The sequence below is a fragment of the Salvelinus alpinus genome, chromosome 23, assembly GCF_045679555.1.
Source record: "Salvelinus alpinus chromosome 23, SLU_Salpinus.1, whole genome shotgun sequence".
Lineage (NCBI taxonomy): Eukaryota > Metazoa > Chordata > Actinopteri > Salmoniformes > Salmonidae > Salvelinus > Salvelinus alpinus.
This window is the reverse complement of record NC_092108.1, coordinates 34,599,672-34,622,329: the sequence shown is the minus strand read 5'-3', so window position 1 is coordinate 34,622,329 and position 22,658 is coordinate 34,599,672. Positions and strand designations below refer to the sequence as shown.

General features: G+C 42.0%; 1 protein-coding gene across 1 annotated transcript in view; it reads right to left on the bottom strand.

Moving 5' to 3' along the window:
* LOC139551298 (small conductance calcium-activated potassium channel protein 2-like) overlaps nucleotides 1-22,658 on the bottom strand; it is a 57,711-nt gene that overhangs the window by 17,461 nt on the left and 17,592 nt on the right. The window contains exons 2-4 of the mRNA XM_071362795.1: nucleotides 15,347-15,796; nucleotides 10,228-10,323; nucleotides 9,188-9,606 (exon numbers count right to left, since the gene is read on the bottom strand). Coding sequence (XP_071218896.1) covers nucleotides 9,188-9,606; nucleotides 10,228-10,323; nucleotides 15,347-15,796 — 965 coding nt within the window. The remainder of the gene's footprint in view (nucleotides 1-9,187; nucleotides 9,607-10,227; nucleotides 10,324-15,346; nucleotides 15,797-22,658) is intronic.

Sequence of the window (22,658 nt, the reverse complement as noted above, 5' to 3'; positions counted from 1 at the left end):
CCATTTTTTATGTATTGGACCTGCAACTTTTTTTGTGCAAAATAAGAATTATCTGGCGAATAATGGGAGCCTCAAGGAATACAATGGGCCAGTGTGGAGGCATCAAGGAAATAAATGGGCCATAGTGGGGGCCTTAAGGGGAAAAAAGCGCCAATGTTTTGAAATGCCAGAGATGACTTCTGGTCTGAGTCCGCCCCTGATATAGAGGATGATGTTTTCTGCTCGCAGAGATTTTATCCGAAAGGGACCTTTGTTATACCAATTATGAATATGCTAATGCCTCGATTATGCAGTTGTGACCCAGCATGTGGAATTCAAATGGCCGGAACAATTCCACCTATTCAAGGCAGAAATAGAGTTTGGAACAGCTGGGGCAGATAAACTATGTTGGACCTCAAAGTTTCCTCAAAAGAAAGGCTTCTTAAAAAATCTCCTCTTAGACAGTTCACTTTCATTAACCAACTAAGCATGCCTTCAGCAGCTGCTAAACTCTTATCTGCTTAACTCAACTCTGGTTTCATGCTCAATGTCAGGAAAAACAACATGATCCTTTTTTCCTCAGAGTGAATAGTGTGGGTTCAAGCTACCGTATGGCATGCAAAAAAGCAAGTCGATACAATACCATGCAGGCGTTAAAAAGATGTCCGCATCCTGCATGCTGAAAAGCCAGTATATTGAGAGCAAAGAGAGCGACAACAAAATCTGAGATCTATTTAAAAATGAAAACCATCCTTGACAAATATCGCAATATTGTCTAGTGGATGGGGGTTGAATATTTACTTTGACAGTGTTTTATCTGTAAGCAGGAGTAAAAACGCATTAAGAAGCTCAATGTTTTTGACGTCCCTGTCTCTTTCACCTGGACTCTTCGCCTTCAATAGCATACCTCCTGACAAGGCTTAGAGCAAGGAGGGGACCACAATAGTGACTAATTTGCTCATTTTAGACAATCTACGATTTAAAACGGGCAGAGACATGAGTCATTCCAGGTCACAAATTATGTGACAGAACCTGATGGAAGTCGTCCGTCAACATAATACACGGATTCCTATTTTACCCTCTGATTAATGTGAAGTTAAGTAGTAAAGCAGAGGTGAAATATGTCCTTAAGAGTCATTTGCTTCTACGTCGTGTTAATTGTTTAGTGAATCATGAGTTCCACTCAATCAGCTCGGTTCATCAGGGTTGGGTAGATATGTCGTTTGCACACTGGAACTGTCTCAAATTGCATGGATGCTCTTGACGGCACCAGTGACGCCTTTGTAGGAGGAGTACTTTAAATGCCGTAGTGTCCAAATTATTCCAGGCTGGTGAAAGCGATTAGAGCATTACACAATGCTAGAGGTTGCTAGAGGGTTCTCAATTTCCGTAATGGTATAACATTGCACAGTGTATGTTTCTCTGTATCGGGATATATTTGCTTTAAGAATACGTTTTATTGTGAATCTCTACATTTAAGGCTGGACTACGTTGGGTGTGTAATTACATAATTTTTTTTGCGTACAAAACTGTAGGTAGGTTTTCACAAAAATCTATGAATCTTGAAAAGGACACAAATAGACAAATGTCCATAGACTACAGTGATATAGGCACTAGAAGCTACGGACGCAGAACCAATCGATGGCATTTTGAAGCTCTCAATATACTGTGTAGTGTTGGCATTGCATGGAGAAGAGCTGGCACCACTTTCGACCTAGTGCGAGACAATTGGAATTGTCTGAACTAAAATGTCTCCCACCCTTGCAAAATATCCCATAGAAGTAGGCTTTCAAAACATCCTTGTGTTATAGACTTTTCATTGTTTGTATGATCACTCCATCAAAAAACTCTGCATTTCCTCACTTCGTCAGCGACTCTATTTGCAAGTGCACACAGCTGAGAAAACTAGATAGAAATACACCTTCCAAAAAGGGCTTTAGAACATGTGAATACGGGAATACTACTTGATTCACACTGTTGAAAACAACCTAACCTGTGACATCACCATATATCTACCGCATCAGCCAACACAAAAGAGACTATTGAAGAATGTAATTGTCATAAACAACATCACTGTCCTGGGTGGTGTTGAAGTACCAGCCTGGTCTCATAGACTAGATGTAACATAACAAATGTAAATCCGGGACACTCAAAATAGTACAATATACAGTAAGTTACATTTGGTATGGTTACATACCTCAGAATTTTGGCAATGAAGCCCTTTATCTATTTCCACAGTCAAATGAACCAGTGGATACCATTTTGCCTCTGTGCACAGTTTGAGGAAGTTGCTAACTAGTGTTAGCACAATTACTAACTAGCGTTAGCGCAATGAATGGAAGTCTATGGGTACCTGCTAGCAAGCTAGTAGATACCATAGACTTCCAGTCATTGTGCTAACGCTAGTTAGAATTTGCTAGGAAACTACCTCTAACTTCCTTCATACTGGACGCAGAGACATAAAAATAGAAGTAGATAAAGGGCTTCATTGCCAAAATCCTGAAGTATGCCTTTAAGGCAAAAACAAAAGGAGGGTTGATGGGGGCATAAAACGTGAATGTCTAGCAACCCAAAGGTTATGTGTTCAAATCTCTTCAGAGACCACTTAAGCATTTTAGCTAATTAGCAACATTGCAACTACTTACCACTTTTGAGCTACTTTGCAACTACTTATCATGTTAGCTAACCCTAACCTTAACCTTCACCCTACCCCTAGCCTAGCTAACGTTATCCACCTAGCTAGCATTAGCCACTTAGCCACATAACTAACATTAGCCACAACAAATAGGAATTTGTAACATATCATACGTATTGCAAATCCGTAACATATTGTACTAATTGCAATTCGTAACATATCATACGAATTGTGTTTCATAACATCTCATGAAATGGATGATGGACATCCATAAATGAATACATACCATACGTAACATATCATACTAAATGGAGGGAGACAGATTTAGGTTTACATCTACCCCTAAGTCCAGGTTGGAAGTACACAACCCATCCCTGATGGGAATGGGTTAAAAATGGATGCAGTGATATGGCCGTGGGCCGCTTTTTCCTCTTTGTGTCATCTGGTCTTTTAACCCTGGCCATCTCCCCCAGCTTTCTTTATCTCCCTCTCTCACCATGTTTGGATGAGCTCATGCAAGAGACAGATGGTTTGTCCCGGGGATATACAGTAGCAATAACTGACAATGCGTCCTTTAAGCTATTGGAGGGATTTCATGAACAAGGCCTCTCTCAGTCATGAGTATTCAAAACTTCCCAAAATCCTGTTGTCAGTTCTATGCAGTAATAAAATGTAACATATATACATTTACCAATAAGATTGGTTGGAAGGAATTGTAACTGTTACATACAGTATAAAGACAACATTACACAGTAGACAATGATAATGCCAAATAAAGCATTATTTGTTGCTTGTATGGCATGCTGCATGCAAGTCTGATTAAACCTGAAATTGACAAAAACGGGTTTAACCGGCAATTGTGGACACAATACTGTATATGGATCAGCAAGCAGCATTTTTGCGCCACGTGTTATATTACAGACACTTTAATACATACTTTTAAATTAAATTATGTGAGCTAAAAATATAAATGTAATATAAAAAAGTATACTTTTTTTATTACTAATGTTACTGTCCCCACCACAACATTTTTTGGGGTTTGTAATTTTGTCCTTGAAACATTTCATTCATTTCTATGGAGGAATGCTTTTACTGGGGAGTGCCAATATGGCCGACCTGTGTTTTCAAAGCCTCTCGATGGCCAATACATAGCATCAGCAATCCATGGTTTATAAACATCATTGCAGGTAGGCCATATGATCCTACTTGCTCTGGACTTCAGAGAAGTGACAATGTGACATGATATCCCGAATTGATATTAACTGCTAACATTAAAGACTTTCAGCTCAAAATGCAGATGTAAAACACTGTTTATTTCTGTATCTTGCTTTTTGAAAACGCATCACCGTTTATGGCTGAAATGACAGGCTACATTTGCACAGGGATTTCGCGTTCGAGTTTACCCTGTGTGCGTGTGCGTGGGCTGCAAGCTTTGAACCACTCCTTTTTTGGAATCGCAGGTCAAAAAGTGTGAAAACCACTAAGCTAGCGAACAGATTGCTGATTTGCTGTACAGCTATATGATCGGGTGCAGCGCAAACTTCAAATTGTAGGGAGAGAAGAAATATGCATCTCCAAAAATAGTTTGGTGATCCAGAATATGAACTGTTTGGTTTGCAAGCTCACCAACAATGGGGCATCACGCAACAATTACTAGCATCTTTTGGTATTTCAAAATTGCTTGAAATTGATAATTTACTAATGAAGCTTGCATTTAGAATTTGTTGTTAAAATTAATTCTTGCATAATCAAAATGTGTTGAAGACAAAGTAATATATTTTTAGTTGAACAAGTCATTGCCTGTATAGAATTTTCTTTACTTGACTTGAAAAAACATATGACCTGACTTGACTTGCTCTTAGAATGCACAACTTGGACTTGAACTCGGGAGTCGTCCGTTCTACTTGTGACTCGACTTGAGACTTGGACCTTGACACTTGAGACATGCTTGTGACTCAAATAATAATGACTTGGTCCCACCTCTGCCTAGAGCAGGCAACATTTTGGACAGGTTAATTTGCTCCTAATATAAGCATCTGCATGGGGATAGAACATTCAAATGTGACTTGTCATATGCCTTAGCTTGTCCGTGTAAAAACAGCAGCCTTTTTCTACAGTAAATCATCATACTGTATCAAGCAAAAACATTCATAGCACATTTAAGGATTTTGAACGAGTCTCCTTGATTTTGAGCAGTGGCATAGATTATTTTGGGACAAGTATGTTGAAATGTAAGAGAGGGGAGGATGTCAATGGCAGTAAACAGATACAGATAGGTTTGCAGTTTGCAGTTGAGTTTAATCCTAATTGTGTTCGCACATCAAGCCAAAATGCAGAGCAAGCACTCCACAAGGATTGTAGCAATCATTTCAAGGATTCTAGAAATTCTCTCTTTTCATTGCCATTTACTAAACGAAATTGTAATAAAATCGATTTGAAACTAAGTCTAATTACGCCGCAAGCGAAGCAAGCCATACCACAGCAAACGCAACAAAAAATAAGAAACCCAAGCAAAAGTATCAGATAGCACAAGACAACACAGAACATATCTCCTTTAAACAGCAAATTTTGGCCTGAAGAGGAAAGCTTTTGTATAGCCTCATGGAAAAGTACTGTAGTGACTACAAAAGCTCTCTTTGATAAACATAAACATCCTCCATGTTTCAGAATGTTGTTAGGTCAAGCTTGTCCATTGTCAGTAATAATACTGCATGGAATATCAATGGCATGATAAATACAGAGAGTGGGGGTATACTCCAATAGTACACAAAATACAACTCAGAATAACTTTTCTTGAAGGTCTAGAAGTCTGGACCATCTTCCACACAACATACAGTTCAGTTCGTGTGTGTGGAGTTAAATGTTATATTACCACATAATGAGAACATTTTGAGAGTTTATGAAAGGCTAGGAAAATGAATCCAAGAGCGCCATTTCTGAAACCCGAGCAGCATACGTGCAAACTTGAACAGACCCACATATCCTTCATGAAATCTTTGTGGAATTTCAAAGTTTCACACACATATCTCTCAAGTCAGGATATGGCCTGTACATCATTAACAGCCAAATCCAAACTTGAGAAAAGCACACAGAACGTGAACTTTTTACCCAAACACCAATGCGTGATTTACACAAAACTTTTTAGTTGCCGTGAAAGTTCAAGTTCAAGCACACACGTCTCTCAAGTTAGGATTCCACCCTTGCTGTGAACTGTATCTTGTGGCCAAGTGACAACAACACACACTGAATATCAGTCAGTAACCGGCTAGTAACTCAACCCTGTTCATCTGTGGCGAGGGAAAGTCTCCTGACTTTCCAAAGCTTGTTAGATGGCCAGAGGTCCTCAGGAAGACCGAGATGAGAAACAACGGTCTCATGTAGCCTCGAAGAAGAGTGTTTCGTTTTCAGAGAGAGAGAGAGAGAGTGAGGGAGTGAGAGTTGGAGAGAAAAGATAGGACTGGAGGGGAGACAGGCAAGGCATGCAAGTGTATCTGAGTTCTGACTGGATTAGGCCTGCTGGTTATGGATAAGGAAAGAGAAATAAGTGGGGAGGATGAGGAAAAACTGCAAGCATGCCACGTTAGATGGTTACAGTAGTAGGATATCCATAAAGGATCATGACGTAAAAGGGAGGGACTTTGATAGGAAAGCCAAAAGACTGAGGAGCTTAGATAAAGTAGGGAGCTCTGGAGCTGCAGTGACCAGCAGTGGTTCCATCTACTGTACCGTCACGGTTCCTGCCAACTCCGCCACCCACCCCTTCCCTCCACCCACCATGTGTCAACCCTTCCCCCCGTCTAGGTGTATTGCAGATAGACTCTGTGCTTGTCCAATCTCACATCGTTCTGCCCTTTGGCTCAGGAGCGTGGCCAATGTAACAGCACATCATCAGATTAATTTCCTAACTCACACCCAGCACTTTGGAAAACAAGCGCCTCTTTTTTGGGTGAGTTGGAATGATGTGATCGAGAGCAGTAAACATGAAGACCCCCATGCTGTTTCATTGTTTACCACAGGTGATCACTCAATCCATGTTTTGAAACCTCAAACTGGAGACACTGCCTTTGCCTCGAAGAAAACAATCTCCTCATGACTCCATTTTTGAAACTGTGCTAGAATGCATAGCAACACTCTCACTATTCCCCATCCTAGCTGTAGAGCTTTTCGTATAATGTTTACAGGTTAATGGGGTTATTATAATATGGTTAAATGTTAGAACTTTGGTTAAAAAATGTGTCCAAATCAAGCTCAAATCCACATTAACGATTTTGACCAGACAAATTACTTGACGTTTATTTTCACCTCAAATAAGCACAGATGTCTTGTGTGAATATTTATCTCAGATGAATTTCCTTTGCCACGTCCGGAGCAAACTGAATCAGCTGGGAAAAAGTGACAAAAGCCTGTTGAATACCTAACCATTATGACATCATTTAATCAATTCTGTGAGGGGAGACACATAATGAAATGGTAATGTGTGTGAACCCAAAGGACTAAAAAGCTTTTGTTCCTCAGCAAAATCTTTGAAGTAGATGCTGGAAAGAGTGGGCACATTATGGATCTATAACAATTGCATAAGGAAGAGGAATAAAATAAAAAACGAGAATTGCCCTCAGGCTTGCTCGTGAAGGTGACTTGAAGGAGCTGCTCCAATTTTATCACAAATTCCCTCCGCCTCCGCTTCCTCCTCCTCCTTTTTGCTACCATAAAACAGTTTAGAAAGAGACGCTTGGTTCAAAGTGCTGCTCAAATCATAGGTTTCCCCTATGCTCCTAGCCACTAAAAACCCGGATGGTTTTTTTCTGATTACATATTTTTTTATATATATATAGGTGCCACATTCATGCCAGCTAATAGGGAAATACCTAGTCCTCCTTTGCCATACTCTGTTTGGAAAGGATAGCAGTTTTTTGGGGATGGCTGCCCCTCGCCCCCCCCCCCCTCCCCTCCCCCACTCAGGGCAGCAGTGGCGCCAGCTCGGTGCAAAATGATACGTTTTCCACTAGAGAGCGAGAACTCACATGGTATCCCTATGGAGCAGCATAATGGGGAAATAGAAAGTACAACATAACATTATAGACACACACACACACACACGCGCACACACACACACAAGACAAACACATACACACCCAAACACACGTAAACATGTTACTTTCAAATTGAACCCATAATTGGACTGTCTCATATAACATGCACTGCTGCGGACTAGTTTGGCACGGAGTGGTGATGGGGATATCATCTCTCCTGACCCTATTAGCCACTCTATTGTGTTGACTCCAGCCGCATGTTGGGCTCAAGTACCATACATATCCGTAGTACCATAGATACCATAAATATTTACTAAAGAGCTTGGTAAAATTTCTCTGTGGTTCTATAGTTTTCCTTTGTAGTGTTGGGAAATTACTAGACAAATAGAACACCATCAACAATGCCATCCATACTTTCGATTCATGATTTTCACTGTATTTGGCAACACATGTGTCTCTCATTGTTAAATTAAGACTTAAATACCAGTATATCCATTCTTGTGACAGTACCACTTTAAAATGGTGTCATGCAAGTAACTTCAGCAAAACGCTATTCGTTCCTGTAGACTATGATGAATAGAGTGTCCTTTTGAATGTGTGCCAACAAACTACTTGGTGAACTAGGATGCGAGTTGCACCTCACCCTACTGCTTTCCTTTTTCATGTGGAGGTGGAGCCAAAGGTCAAACACTGTTTTCTCTGCTGGACCCTATGGCTCGAGGGTGCAGGGGGAATTTGTTAGTGGTGTTAACAGAGGGAAGAAGTACGGGAGGAAGTGGGAGGGAAAGGGAGAAAATAAAAAAAGCAGGCAAGACGTAGGAGAGCAACTGACCGAAAGACTGACTGACAACATGACAGACTGACAGCGAGCATTCCTGTTGACTGATTTGTCTGTTTAACTTTTTGACTTGCAGCCATTTCTCATAACGAGCCTTACGGGAGCTGACATCAACCCATCCCACCTCCCTCAGCCCCTGCAAACTAAACAACTTAACATCAAATCAATTATAAACCTCAAATTTTCTCGGCATAAAGCGCGGGGTCTGAAAAAAAAAAGTACGCTCTTCACTGCCTCCTCCCTTTTCTCTGAGAATCTGTGAGAATCCCCACCGCCCCCTTGAGATAAAGCCTGATGTGCAGTTTTGGACGGAACGGGGATCCTTGGGGCTGCTCAGCATTACCAAAACAAACCATTCAGCAAACAAACAATTAGACACTCATGAATTATGGAAAAGCTGCTAAAATAGCATAAAAACAAGGAGTAGGGACTCGTGTAGTGATCGCTGAGCTAATGAAACGCATGTTTTTTTTCTCTCACTCAGTCAGTAGTGTGTGTTTGTGTGTGTGTGTGTGGGGAGGTATGACTAGTGAGGACGAACAGAACACAACAACACAACAGGACACCGATAACAGAAAATGAGACTGAGGGAGAAAGAGAGATGGGGGAGTGCCGACACACACAGTGCACAGCGGTGGGGCGTGCGTTTCTGTGGCGTGCGGCAGTGGTTTTCCCTCTCTAGGGAACTCCCTAGCTGTTGTTTACCTCTCGCAGACGCGCACCGTCCAGGCGGCAATGATCCAGGAGGAGATGCTGAAGACAAGCAGCACGGTGCCGGGGCAGATGGTCATGAGGGTCTTCATGACGAAGCGCGTATTGAAGTTGATCTTGTTGAGGGCGCCGATGCTGCGCGACGAGGCGTCCGTGAAGAGCTTGCTGTGCAGCAGCATGACGCGGCCGATCAGGTAGAGCCTGAGGAACATGGGGATGGAGAGGATGATGTCCACGTCGGCGTTGGCCGTCGACGGCGTGTAGGTGAAGGCAATCCGCGCCGTCCACGTGAAGCGGTAATGGCCCGGGATGGGGTGGATGGCGCACACCAGCAGCTCCAGCACGATGAAGAAGATGCGCTCGTACGTCATGGCTATCCTCCAGTCGTCCGCCCCATTGTCCACCATGAACAGCTGCAGAGGAGCACAAAATAGCTCAGTTATGCTTTATTTTACAGTCTTTATATACTTTATTTGACAGTCTTCGTTGGTCACACTTAACAGATGCGGTGCTAAAACCATGCATTTACCAGGTAATTATATAAGCAGGTAGTTTCTTACTGCAGTGTAGGTACACATTGTTCCACAGTGCTTAGCTTTATACCAGATTTTTAGACCGTAAAAATGTTATCAAATATTTTATAGATGCCCCTCTTTATTTAAAATATGGTCTTAAAATAAGTACCAGAGAGCACCTTGTTGAGAGTACATTGCATTGTTGTCTTAGTGTCTTAGTAAATATCATAATATAAATCAACTGAAGTAGGACGGTAAAATATCTAATATACCCAATTAAGCTGACCTGTATAACTGTTGAATCCTAAAAATAAAACGAAAAACTTTAAATATTACGATTTATTAGTAATAGGCATCATAATCAATGCAATAAGATAATCAAACTCAATTACACTGCATGCATTACTGCATCCATGAAATGTCATTTTCGAGCAATTCAGGCAATCACCACATCACCACATAAATGATGGCATTATGAAATGGTATATCCTGCAACATTGTTCCATTATTTCGACTCACCTGGATTTCCCGGGCATGGTACATTATTATAAGACCAAGCAATATAACAGTGGAAAGGCTGATAAGGCATTTCAGTGCAAATGAGTACGAAGATTCCTGCAGTGAGAGACAAAGACATAAAATATTATTTTAGAGACAGTAATATTGATGACAAATATAAATATAGAAAATATATTAACAATATATTTAGTTCTTTATTGATGATTCATGTAGAACCTACGTTGACTTTCAGAAGAGTGGTCATACCTGGGTCATACCTAAAAGCATTAATATAAACTGCTTAATAAATCTTCACCTGTGTCAATCAGTCTCAAGCAGTCTTAATGGGGTGGCAGGTAGCCTAGTGGTTAGAGGAGGTAGCCTAGTGGTTAGAGCAGGTAACCTAGTGGTTAGAGGAGGTAGCCTAGTGGTTAGAGTGTTGGGCCAGTAACCACAAGGTTTATAGGTCAGATCCCCAAGCTGACAAGGCAGTTGCCCCTGAACAAGGCAATTAACCCACTGTCCCTAAGCTGTCATTGTAAATAAGAATTTGTTCTTAACTGACTTGCCTAGTTAAATGTAAAAAATGGTGTGCAAAGCATGTTGATTTCAGATTTCTAGTTGGATGGAGCAAATAAATCCTTCCAACTTTTAACTTCTTTGGAGTGACTGTAGTAGGAGAGAAAAACAAGCAGAGCGGCTGGGGAGAGAAACACTGACAGCGCGGGCAACAACAAACTGGTGAAAACCACCTTTTATTAGCTTAAAACCTAACGAGAGAGCACCACAAAGTGTTCTCTCAAAACATGACAGTGGCAGAAAGTAGAGGTGAAACAGTGGCTGTCTACAGTATGCTAACTACTAATTAATAAACGCTGCCACTAAGAGGGGAGAGAGGTATTTTCAATTTAATAGTAGATGCAGAAACGGCGCAGTTCTGTTGTGCATATCCTGGCATTAGCAAGACGTGACCCTAGATGAGTGGTGCGAGTGATGAATTGGTCGTTTGGATGCTAGAGCTGCAACGTATACAAAGGAATCATAGATCTTTGGAATGAGGGCCTGCACTACTCGAGTTCCCTCTGTGGGTAAAAAGCAATTTGATAAATCAGCTGTAATAGTGGTGGGGAGTAAAACGTGTTATGGTAATGACGTGGGGTTGTAATCACGATCCTGACAACAGCGGCAAAAACAACAACGGGAATCATCATTCATAAACGCCACTAGCGATTGTAAAAGCTGCCTATTACTCGGTTGTCAAGGCCCGCAGACGTCCAAGTTGTTATAAATGGATATTGATATGCTCTCTTGGGGTGGGGTCAAGAAAGCATGCATTAGAATATGAGCCATTACACTGGCCATGCAGCCAATAGACATAGTAGGCGGAGAGAAAATTTGCAAATGTATTTTTAGCAATCAACTAAATTGCTTTGCCCCTCAGGTCTCTGGTACCTCCCAAGACACTCTAATGTCTGAAATTGTTTTGAGAAGTCCCCAGTGAAATAACATTGAGTAAACCAATTAATCCACCTGCCAGAAGTTCAAGGATTTTTCAGTCTCAAAGCTCACTCCCTTTAACGCATTAACCCTCCTTAAGGGCTCGGAAAACCTTGATGTCCATGTGATGTGACATGCAAGATAGAAAATGGCTCATTCGTATTGTAGCCCGTCTTATGTGGGAGGAGTGCCGTGTCACTCAGGGATGGGGTCAGTTCAATTTGAACTTAGGTCAACTCCGAAAATGAATCTACATTTTCTAAAACAATTGGTTAACACCCAGCAAACAGGGGACGTCCTAAGGAAATTAGGTGACATTCCCATTAGGTCCCTTTAAAGGTTTTCCTTCTGAGAACGTCCTAGGAACATTAAAACATGACGTTAACCTAGGGACCATAAGAGGACGTTCAGTACAGGTCTGGGTTTGGTCGCAGTATAACGTAATAATGAGGTATTTTGATGTCCATTAGGGAACGTTACGAAAAGGTTCCTATTTGGCTCTGAGAGGACGTTATCCATGGGACATTCAATGATCACAAGGGGACGTTTCATGATGGTCATGAGGACGTCACATGATTGTCCCAAGGGAACGTTCTCTGGTGGACCTTTGTGTAGTTCCATTTAATTTATCAGGACGTCACTGAGGACCATGTCAGGACCTTTTTAGTACTTTCATTTTACAAGTATAAAAATAATTAGGTGGGTACTTTTATCACTATGATAAATATAATACTTTTACTTAAAGGTAGACTCAGCCGAAATGACGTTGCTACGAGCAGCGCCGCAGATATTGAGATGAGCGAGATGCAAGATTTTGCTCTCACACAGTCACACACGGTCCCACAAAATATCTGCGCATGTGCACGGGTTCGCTTCATGCTGTTACAGCGTGGTAGCCATAGGACCAAAAAAGCAGCTGAGAACCAAGAGATTGTGAGTTTAAATTCCAGATGAGGACATGTTGACTAATAATTACTGTATAAATAAGACAAAGAGCTGTGAATGGATCAGTGGTTCACCAATCAGGTCCTTGATGGGATTGGCAACAGTAACAAGGGGTGATTTCTAATGAAGCTAGGGTGCCCGTTCCCTATGTATAACTTAATTTTTTGAGAGCATCTACAGAGAAGAATGGGAGAAACTCCCCAAATACAGGTGTGCCAAGCTTGTAGCATCGTACCCAAGAAAACTCTATGCTTTAATCACTGCCAAGGGTGCTTCAACAAAATACTGAGTAAAGGGTCTTTCTTTGCAACCATCAGGTGACGTCCCCGGGACTAACCGGGAACTAGACAAAACCTCCAGGCGACCATTTCGTGAAGTTCTGGGGACGTCCTAACAACTTATTTTCGTTTGCAGGGTAGAAACCTTATAAACACCTATAGGCAGTATTGGATTCATCAATTAAATTCAAATACATTTATGGATTTGGCTGGACTTGACCAAAACATTGGTGCTGTATCTTTACCTCATGCAGTTGTAAAAAAAAAAAATAGAGTAGCCGTTCCAGCTATTACTTAGGGCAATCAATGCTGGCTCGTAGCATTGACTATGTGGTGACGCTAGCCAACAGTGCAGCCTTGTAAACATTGGGGCCGAACTTCTCCCCAAGTGCACTGTGAAAAAATGTCTAGACAGAAAGCACTGCCCAAATCCAAATTGATTGGTTGATAGAGTGAATGTTAGGTCTGGGAGTCACGACCAGGCCGATGCGACTGTGAAATTACAGCAGCCTGCCCCCATGTTGGGTTGTTCTGACACTCCCATGCGCTGGTCAGAGATAATGTCCCAGAAAATACAGGATGTCCTGAGGACATTCGAGGACCTTCCCATTAGGTCCGTATACGGTTTTGCCGCTACATTATCTTGTTATCACATCGAGTGATGGTCCCAAAGGTAACGTTCTCTGGGGGACCTTTGTTTAGTTCCCTGTATGTTTTCAGGACGTCACTGAGGACCATGTCAGGACCTTTTTAGGAGGTTATCAGGGCTTTCATTTGACTAGATCTTAGGACATTGTGTGATGGTCCTAAGGGAACGTTCTGTGGGGACACAATGTCCCAATAATTTCCTAAAAACATCCTGGGGGACGTCCACGGGACCAACCGGGAACTAGAGAAAAACCTGAGGACGTCCTAACAACTCATTATTGTTTGCAGGGGTCAGACACTTTGAAGTAGCTCGCTCCATTGCTTGATTGTGCAGCATCTTGTTCGACTGTTGTCTTCAAAGAGATTCTCAGAATACCATCAGCAGCCTAGTGAAAACAGTCCTTTGGCCAAGCTCTGTCCTCTGATACTGCAGCAGTTGTCTATTCCAATAGGAAATCAAACTTTTCAAAAAGGCCATCCTCACAAATATAATGTTGAGGCAGGTTTTTGTTACTTTAATACAGATATATCTTTATGAAATTGACTGTGTGTTCACCATGTTTAACATTACTACATATCTACACATAACATAGGAGGGTCGTTCCACCGATAGAGTATGTTTTGGGTAGTGAAGTTAAAAAAAGAAAAGGAAAAGAAAAGTCACCTAATTTTAACATTCTGACAAAGAGCAATTTATGTTTTTACCATCTCAAGACGTTGAATAAAAAATACAACGAGCGAAAGAAGTGCCAAATGAAATAACAGGGTTGATCAACAGGGTTGATGTTTTCATCTTAAATCAGCCATGAATCCGCTTGTGACAGGGGGAATGGAAGCTTGTTGTGTATAACAGGGAGGGGCAATTAAATGCAAGCTTCACCCCAAAAAATGTTTTGTTTAAATATTTATAGCCTATCCTATCTATCTATTGGGTAACAGGTTGGCATGTTATGTTATGCTCGACACACCCAGTTTTCCACCACAAAACACCAGAAATTGCTAAAATTAGTAGAAAAAGCTAATCTGCATTTACACTATGATTTGACTATTATACAGTGCCTTCGGAAAGCATTCAAACCCCTTGATTTTTTCCCAAAATTTTACGTAACAGCCTTATTCCAAAAAAGAATTTAATAAAATAAATTCCTCAGCAATCTACAGACAATACCCCATAATGGCAAAGCGAAACAGTTTTTTTGATATTTTTGCAAATGTATTAAATATAAAAAACAGAACAGAAATACCTTATTGTGTGTAGATGGATGAGGGGAAAAAAACAATTTAATCAATTTTCGAATAAGTCTGCAACGTAACAAAATGTGGAAAAAGTCAAGGGGTCTGAATACTTTCCCGAAGGCACTGTATGTTCACAACTGCAGACCACGTGCAACTACGCCAGCCCAGGCCCTCCACATACAGCTGCATCATCTGTGGGATCGTCTGAGACCAGCCATCCGGACAGCTGATGAAACGGAGGAGTATTTCTGTCTGTAATAAAGCCCTTTTGTGGGGAAAAACTAATTCTGATTGGCTTTGCCCCTGCCCAGTCATGTGAAATCCATAGATTAGGGCCTAATGAATGTATTTCAATTGACTGATTATCTAATATGAACTGTAACTCAGTAAAATCGTTGAAATTGTGTAATGTTGCGTTTATATTTTTGTTCAGTATACTTAAAATATCTAAGGGACGCAAAACGTACACTATATGTGGAACGACCCAAGAGTATTGGAGGTAGGCAACAAACAAAAAGACCACCCACACTAATTACCTTGCCGTAAACTCCCCAGGACAGTTCCGTCTCCGTCACCATGACGACAATTCCAAACATCCCGAAGATGAGTGCGTAGTCACTGAGTCTCTTTCGCTTCTCAAAGAGCGCCCTCCGGTGGCCGAGCCTATAGCCGATGTCTTTATTCTTCTTCACAGGAGCACCGTTCCCGTCCCTGACCAGGCTCTCGTTGGACGCCTTGCCGGGGTCCTCACCGTTGCCCTTGGAAACCACCACCTCCAGGCCAGAACTGTGCAGCGTCTGGAGGGGCTGTGTTTCGGAGTCGAGCTCTGCTAGGTTGCGCCGCGACGACGCCAGGCTGCCCAGTGGTCTCACTACGCCGCCATTGTGCTTGCAGGTGTTCATGGCTATCTGAGGGAGTCGGCCGCTGCTCTCGGAGAGGGAGGGGTTGGATCCAGCATGGCTCAGCTTCTTTTGCTCAGTGGTTGCCTGGCGGAAAAAAAGACAAGAGGATGTTAGAGAAACAGAAGCCAAACTCAACGGTGCATCAGTGGCTGAGGGTGGAGGGATATCTCACCAATCGGTCTGGTGTCAGAGAATGGGAAACTACAGTATAGTCCTCTTTTGAGGACCACCTTTTCTTTATAACTTCAATTTGAGCAATACCCCATGGGCCGGAGTCAGAAGCACAAACTAGAAACACTGCTCTGCACTAAATCAATGCTAAGGGATGACAATATCTGTGTTATTGTTCTGCTGTACATGGCACACATCAGCTGTCCCTCACAAATAATGCATCCAGATCAACAGAGCAAAAACACACAGTGAATGAAGATGGATGCATAAATAAAGCCATATAACTAATAGTGGACCCTACAAAGTGCAGAACGTTTCATCTTTGTGCGGCACAAATTTCAGTATGAAAGATTTATGTGCTGCGTGACCTTGTTTCCTGATAAAGAAACACTTTTTCCTGCAGAGACGGGTTGTCCAAAAGACTGCGTGACTGAGTTGCTTTTCTTTAATCAGACAAAGGGAAATCAAGGACATTCTTCAGCCAAAGACGTGTCTTCGTCATCTGTTTGTCAAAAACAGCATCTAAATTGAAGAGGCTTCCTGCTCAGACCTTTCGGTGCTATCTTTGAACCAGAGTGTGATTGCATTGCATCACTGGTTCAAGGAGAAGCAAGAGTTAAATGGGGTGAGAAAGCAGAGGAAGTGCAGAAAAATGTACAGTATACGTACACTCCCGTTCAAAAGTTTGGGGTCACTTAGAAATGTCCTTGTTTTTGAAAGAAAGGCTCATTTTTTGTCCATTAAAATAACATCAAATTGATCAGAAATACAGTGTAGACATTGTTAATGTTGTAAATGACTACTGTAGCTGGAAACGGCAGATTTTTTATGGAATATCTACATAGGCGTACACAACGGGCCATTGGAACACAGGAGTGATGGTTCCTGATAATTGGTTCCATTATCAGGAACCATCACTCCTGTGTTCCAATGGCCCGTTGTGTTAGCTAATCCAAGTTTATCATTTTAAAAGGCTAATTGATCATTAGAAAACCCTTTTGCAATTATTTTAGCACAGCTGAAAACTGTCGTGCTAATTAAAGAAGCAATAAAACTGTCCTTCTTTAGACTAGTTGATTATCTGGAGCATCAGCATTTGTGGGTTCGATAACAGGCTCAAACTGGCCAGAAACAAAGACCTTCTTCTGAAACTCGTCAGTCTATTCTTGTTCTGAGAAATGAACAGTGCAAACTGGCTCTAACCAGAATAGAAAGAGGAGTGGGAGGCCCCGGTGCGCAACTGAGCAAGAGGACAAGTACATTAGAGTTTCTAGTTTGAGAAACAGACGCCTCACAAGTCCTCAACTGGCAGCTTCATTAAATAGTACCTGCAAAACACCAGTCTCAACGTCAACAGTGAAGAGGCAACTCCGGGATGCTGGCCTTCTAGGCAGAGTTGCAAAGAAAAAGCCATATCTCTGTCCAGTGTCTGTGTTCTTTTGCCCATCTTTTCTTTTTATTGGCCAGTCTGAGATATGGCACAGGAGTGATGGTTGCCGATAATGGGCCTCTGTACGGCTATGTAGATATTCCATAAGAAAATCTGACATTTCCAGCTACAATAGTCATTTACAACATTAACAATGTCTACACTGTATTTCTGATAAATGTTATGTTATTTTAATGGACCAAAAAATGTGCTTTTCTAAGTGACCCAACATTTTCACGGTAGTGTACAATGCTAGCTAGTACAGTACTACACTGGCGTGCATTCCAGTGGCATCTCCACAGCTCTTCAGGCAGTTCACTCAGTTTATCATAATGGCTTGTAAAACTTGACTTCACATGGAACAGTGCATTTCCCCAAAATAACGGGGGTGTTTGACAATACTGCCTTTTATTTGGCTTGAGTGAGCTCCCTAATGCCTCTAGATGTGTTTGGAAATAAAGTCTGATTGCCCATAATGGAAATGTACTAAGTCCAGCCCTGTCATGCCCTGACCATAGAGAGCCTTTTATTCTCTATGTTGGTTAGGTCGGGGTGTGACTAGGGTGGGTTATCTAGGTTATTGTATGTCTATGTTGGCCTGGTATGGTTCCCAATCAGAGGCAGCTGTTTATCGTTGTCTCTGACTGGGGATCATATTTAGGCAGCTATTTCCCCACTGTGTTTTGTGGGATCTTGTTTTTGAGTTAGTGCATGTAGCACCTCTTATGTTACGGGTTCGTTGTTTGTTTCCTTTTGTTTTGTAAGTTTCACAAAAAAATTAAGATGTGGAACTCAGAGCACGCTGCGCCTTGGTCCGTCTCTACACACAACCGTGACAAGCCCAGTGACACTATCGCCTGACACAGACCAGACTAAAGGTTAAGGATTAGAGGGGGACAGGGTGTTCTAATCCCCTTTACTGTATTAAATAGTTTTATCATTGCGTCATTAAGACCCCTTTTTGAAACGTATCTCAGATAGTGGCACATTCCTACCATAAGGTTGCTTGAAGGGAATTGGAAGACCTCAAACTTCATTATATATACTAGCACCTCCCTTTTCACCTAGAAAAGGTGGGACAATTACAGTTCCCTAGCGACGCCGATTTGTCATGATTCATTTCCCCAATAAAATGACCCTTCTGAGGCTGAAAATAAAACACAAAGACAAAGTTTGCTTTGTTAAGTGATTAAATGACAATCGATCAAAGCAAATGGATAGGACTGCCGTATCAGACCAAGGAGGTAAACAGAAAGGAGCCATGACAGGTTATTCCAATAACATACTGAACAGTATTGATGGAAGGAGATTGAGAGAAATGGAGGAATACGCTTCTCCCCTTGGCTTCGGTCACCATTTCTGACCATTATGCTGCAGGCTCTCTTGGTGGCTGAAAATATACCACTGACCACTGACTGACTAACTAACTCCTAGATGGGGGTGTCCATACCGTATAGGAGATGGCTCAAGAGAAATACAAGAAGGTAAGATGGAAGTACAGTAACACATAACCTTTTTCTACAGGCAAATCTCACATGGATATCCCAAAAGAGCTCATTCTGTACCATCCTCCCAACTCACAACACATAATCTATTCCATTTTGACATTTGAACTACTGTTCCTCTATTGTGATGCGTTTCATTTCGGTGAATTTCCATGCATTTCAGTTAATTGTATTTGACTTCCATAGAAGAAATCAAAAGTATGATGCATGTCATACTCTTTGCCATGCAGAGAGTGCTCTCTCCCGTTTTCCACAGCTGAAGAATTGTGTGTCCCAAATGTCACTCTATTGCCTAAATAGTGGACTACTCTTGACCAGAAACCACACCCAGCTCTTTACCATGCAAAGGGTGCTCTCTCCTGTTTCCCACCCCGACAAAAAGTGTGCGTCCCAAATAGTGCATTACCCTATATAGTGCCCTATGGGCCCTGGTCAAAAGTAGTGCAGTATATAGGGAATAGGGTGCTATTTGGGACGTGAAGGGCACAACAAGCCGTGGTTTCCTTTGTCCGCTGATCCTCCTTCAGAAGGAGACATGGGGTAGTTGTCTGTCCCGGCGAACGCTTCAATTTTCATTCTGAATGGTACACAGCATCCAGCCTGTATGAAATGGAGCCTCTTAATCAAATTGAAAAGCCACAGTGCAGAACAGTTGAAATGAAGCACTGCAACTCTCTGCCTATCTCCTCCTCTAGCTCCCTCCCTCCTTCACTTCCCTCTCCAGCCGGCTCCAATCTAATAGAATACCCTCCTTCTTTTGGGCTTGATGGAGCAACTGCACCGCAGTTTTGAATGCACACACAATCCCTTGAAATTGAAATAGTGCACTGTACAGCCAACCCATGTGTGTGTGTGTGGGGGGGTGTGTACGTGTGCATAAGAGTGTGTGCATCACAGGAGGCTGCTGAGGGGAGGACGGCTTAAAATAATTTACGGAACGGTGCGAACAGAATGGCATCTAACACCTGGAAACCATGTGTCTAATGTATTTGATACCATTCCACTGATTCCGCTCCAGCCATAACCATGAGCCTGTTCTCCCCAATTAAGGTGCCACCAACCTCCTGCGGTATGCAGGAGTGTTTGTGTGTTTGTGTGTGTTTGTGTGTGCGTGCGTGCGTGAAAGCCTCGGCCAAGCATCAGACCAGGCCTGAGACTGACACAGAGACAGAGACAGACGGTTTGCAACCAGGGATAACTGAAGAGCCCAACTGAAAAATGTTGGGGAGCGTGCCTGCCTGCATGCCTGCCTGCCTGCCAGCCTGTACGCCTGCATGCCTGCCTGCCAGCCTGCACGCCTGCCTGCCTGAATGCCAGCCTCTACGCCTGCATGCCTGCCTGCCAGCCTGTACGCCTGCCTGCCAGCCTGTACGCCTGCCTGCCAGCCTGTACGCCTGCCTGCCTTTGTGTCTGCCTGTGTGTATTCGGACATGAGGCGCATGTGTGAAGGAGGGCCGACTCATACAAAGAAAACGGAGGGACACGAGGGAGGAGGGAGAGAGGGAGGAAAAGACAGAAAGACAGGACAGACCCCTGGGGACCTCCCCAGCCTGCTCCTGTTGAGACAGAGCGCTGTAGGCTATAGTTGCCGGTTTGTCACATTGCACAGACGCTGTCATATTTCTGTGACAGGCCAGCAGGCACCAGGGCTGGGCTGTCCAACCCGACCAAGAGCACCAGCCAGGATCTAAGCACGTCTAATTAGTAAAGATATAACGCACCACCGCCTAAGCCTGTCTGCGTCCTTGTCAGAAAATGTTCTAAGGAAAGATCTTAATGTACTTTGATACAGTAAAACTACAACGCTTTAATGTAAACACTGTGACCAATTACTTACAGAATCCTTGCTGTATACTATCCAGTATACACAGTAAACAGTATAAACTCACTGTATACTGATATATGTTTAGTCTTTCTAAGGCAGTACAAGAGGAGTTTTCCTCAGTGGAATCAGTATGGGCCGTCCTTTGAGAAAAGCCTGTGGTGAAAATGACTGCAGTTTGATAGCAGGCACAATTACAGGCTTCCTGAAGCAGCATTCTCCTCCCCATCTCCTCCTCGGAGATGAAAAGAAAAATGAATTATGGCTTAAACAAGACAAAACTCCCCACGGAGACGACAAGACAGGTATTTTGCCGGTGTTGAATGGCCATTGTTAGAGCTAATAATGCACTAGGCGTTCAACAGCATCACAATAGTGCACTAATTAGTACGCACCAAGGTGTCACAGTAGACACAGAGAATAATACTGAGATCAGAGTGATATAACTAAAGGGTTTAGGACTCCCTTGGGAGAAAAATAGGACCTCATTAGTAGCATGTTTAACTTGTTCAATTCCAGACAATTCGTAGAATGAGTTGGAATTCAGTTCTTGGTTTCAAAAATTGTCCGTAGATCTCACAAAGTCATGAATTGAAATTGTGATCGGTGTCACGCCCTGGCCTTAGTTATCTTTGTTTTCTTTATTATTTTAGTTAGGTCAGGGTGTGACATGGGGGATGTATGTGTTTTGTATTGTCTAGGGGTTTTTGTATGTTTATGGGTGCTGTGGTTTAGTTGGTTAAAGTGTCTAGTCTAGGTGTATGTATGTCTATGGTTGCCTAGATTGGTTCTCAATTAGAGACAGCTGTCTATCGTTGTCTCTGATTGGGAACCATATTTAGGCAGCCATATTCATTAGGTAGTTCGTGGGTGATTGTCTATATATAAGTTGCCTGTGTCTGCACTTATTGTAATTATAGCTTCACGTTCGTTTGTTGTTTTTGTATAGTTTGTTTAAGTGTTCTTCGTCTTCCTTATAATAAATAGAAGATGTATTGTTATCACGCTGCGCCTTGGTCCTCTCTTCATCCAAAAGACGAACGTGACACTCGGTTCTGGAATTTACTGGAGTTGATAGTTGCCTTGACTCCCTGAATGTGATTAATACGTAAATCGATTGCAGAATGTAAATGTAAACATAGATATTGCTAGTGCGCACTGCCCGCGTATTAGTACATACAGATTTTTTTTTTTTTTTTTTTCAACTTTATTTAACCAGATAAGCTAATTGAGAACAAGTTCTCATTGAGACAGTTTGCTACATCAGGAAAATAATCCTGCAGAAACAGGAAATGTGAATTAATATGTGGATTATAATTAATGGAGGGGTTGATATATTTTTCATGGGGGAAAATCAAGTAAAAAATGTCTAAGTGGAAATTACAAACTTCAGAAGCCTTTGTAAACCTCAAATAAACTACAAGTTGAAAATGCCCTGCATTGCAGGATTCTTCATCTGTACATTATAAGACTTTTCTGTAATTTCAACAGTAAAACACTTTAAGATGCACAGTAAAAAACCCAGAATATGTTTTATAGACTTAATGCTGTAGATTGCACTGCATGATGGGTACAATGCTGAAAAATACTTATTATTATTGTTATTACAGTAAAAACGAATATTACATGAATAGCTTAGGCCTACAATAGATTCACATTTTCAATTTCAGGTGAGGTGCATGAAGCTCAGACTGTTAAAAAAATTCATTAAGATGAAAAATATCACCCAGATAATAATTGTTGTAATGATTAGGCTTTCGCTATACTCCAGCCTCTGGGTGCCACAGTGAATAAACGGACTGTTATGTTTGCACCATTACTACAGAGAAAATGGTAGTATTGTATTTCAAATGGCACTGTAAATCCACCCCACAGAATACAGTACCCTACTGTATTTTTGGAGCACCAAAAACATTTGACCACTAGTGGGTGCATGGTATTGTTGTTTCTGGCTCATTAACATATTTTGAGGCATGTCTTGCAAGAGGTTACATTTATATATATATATACATACAGTAC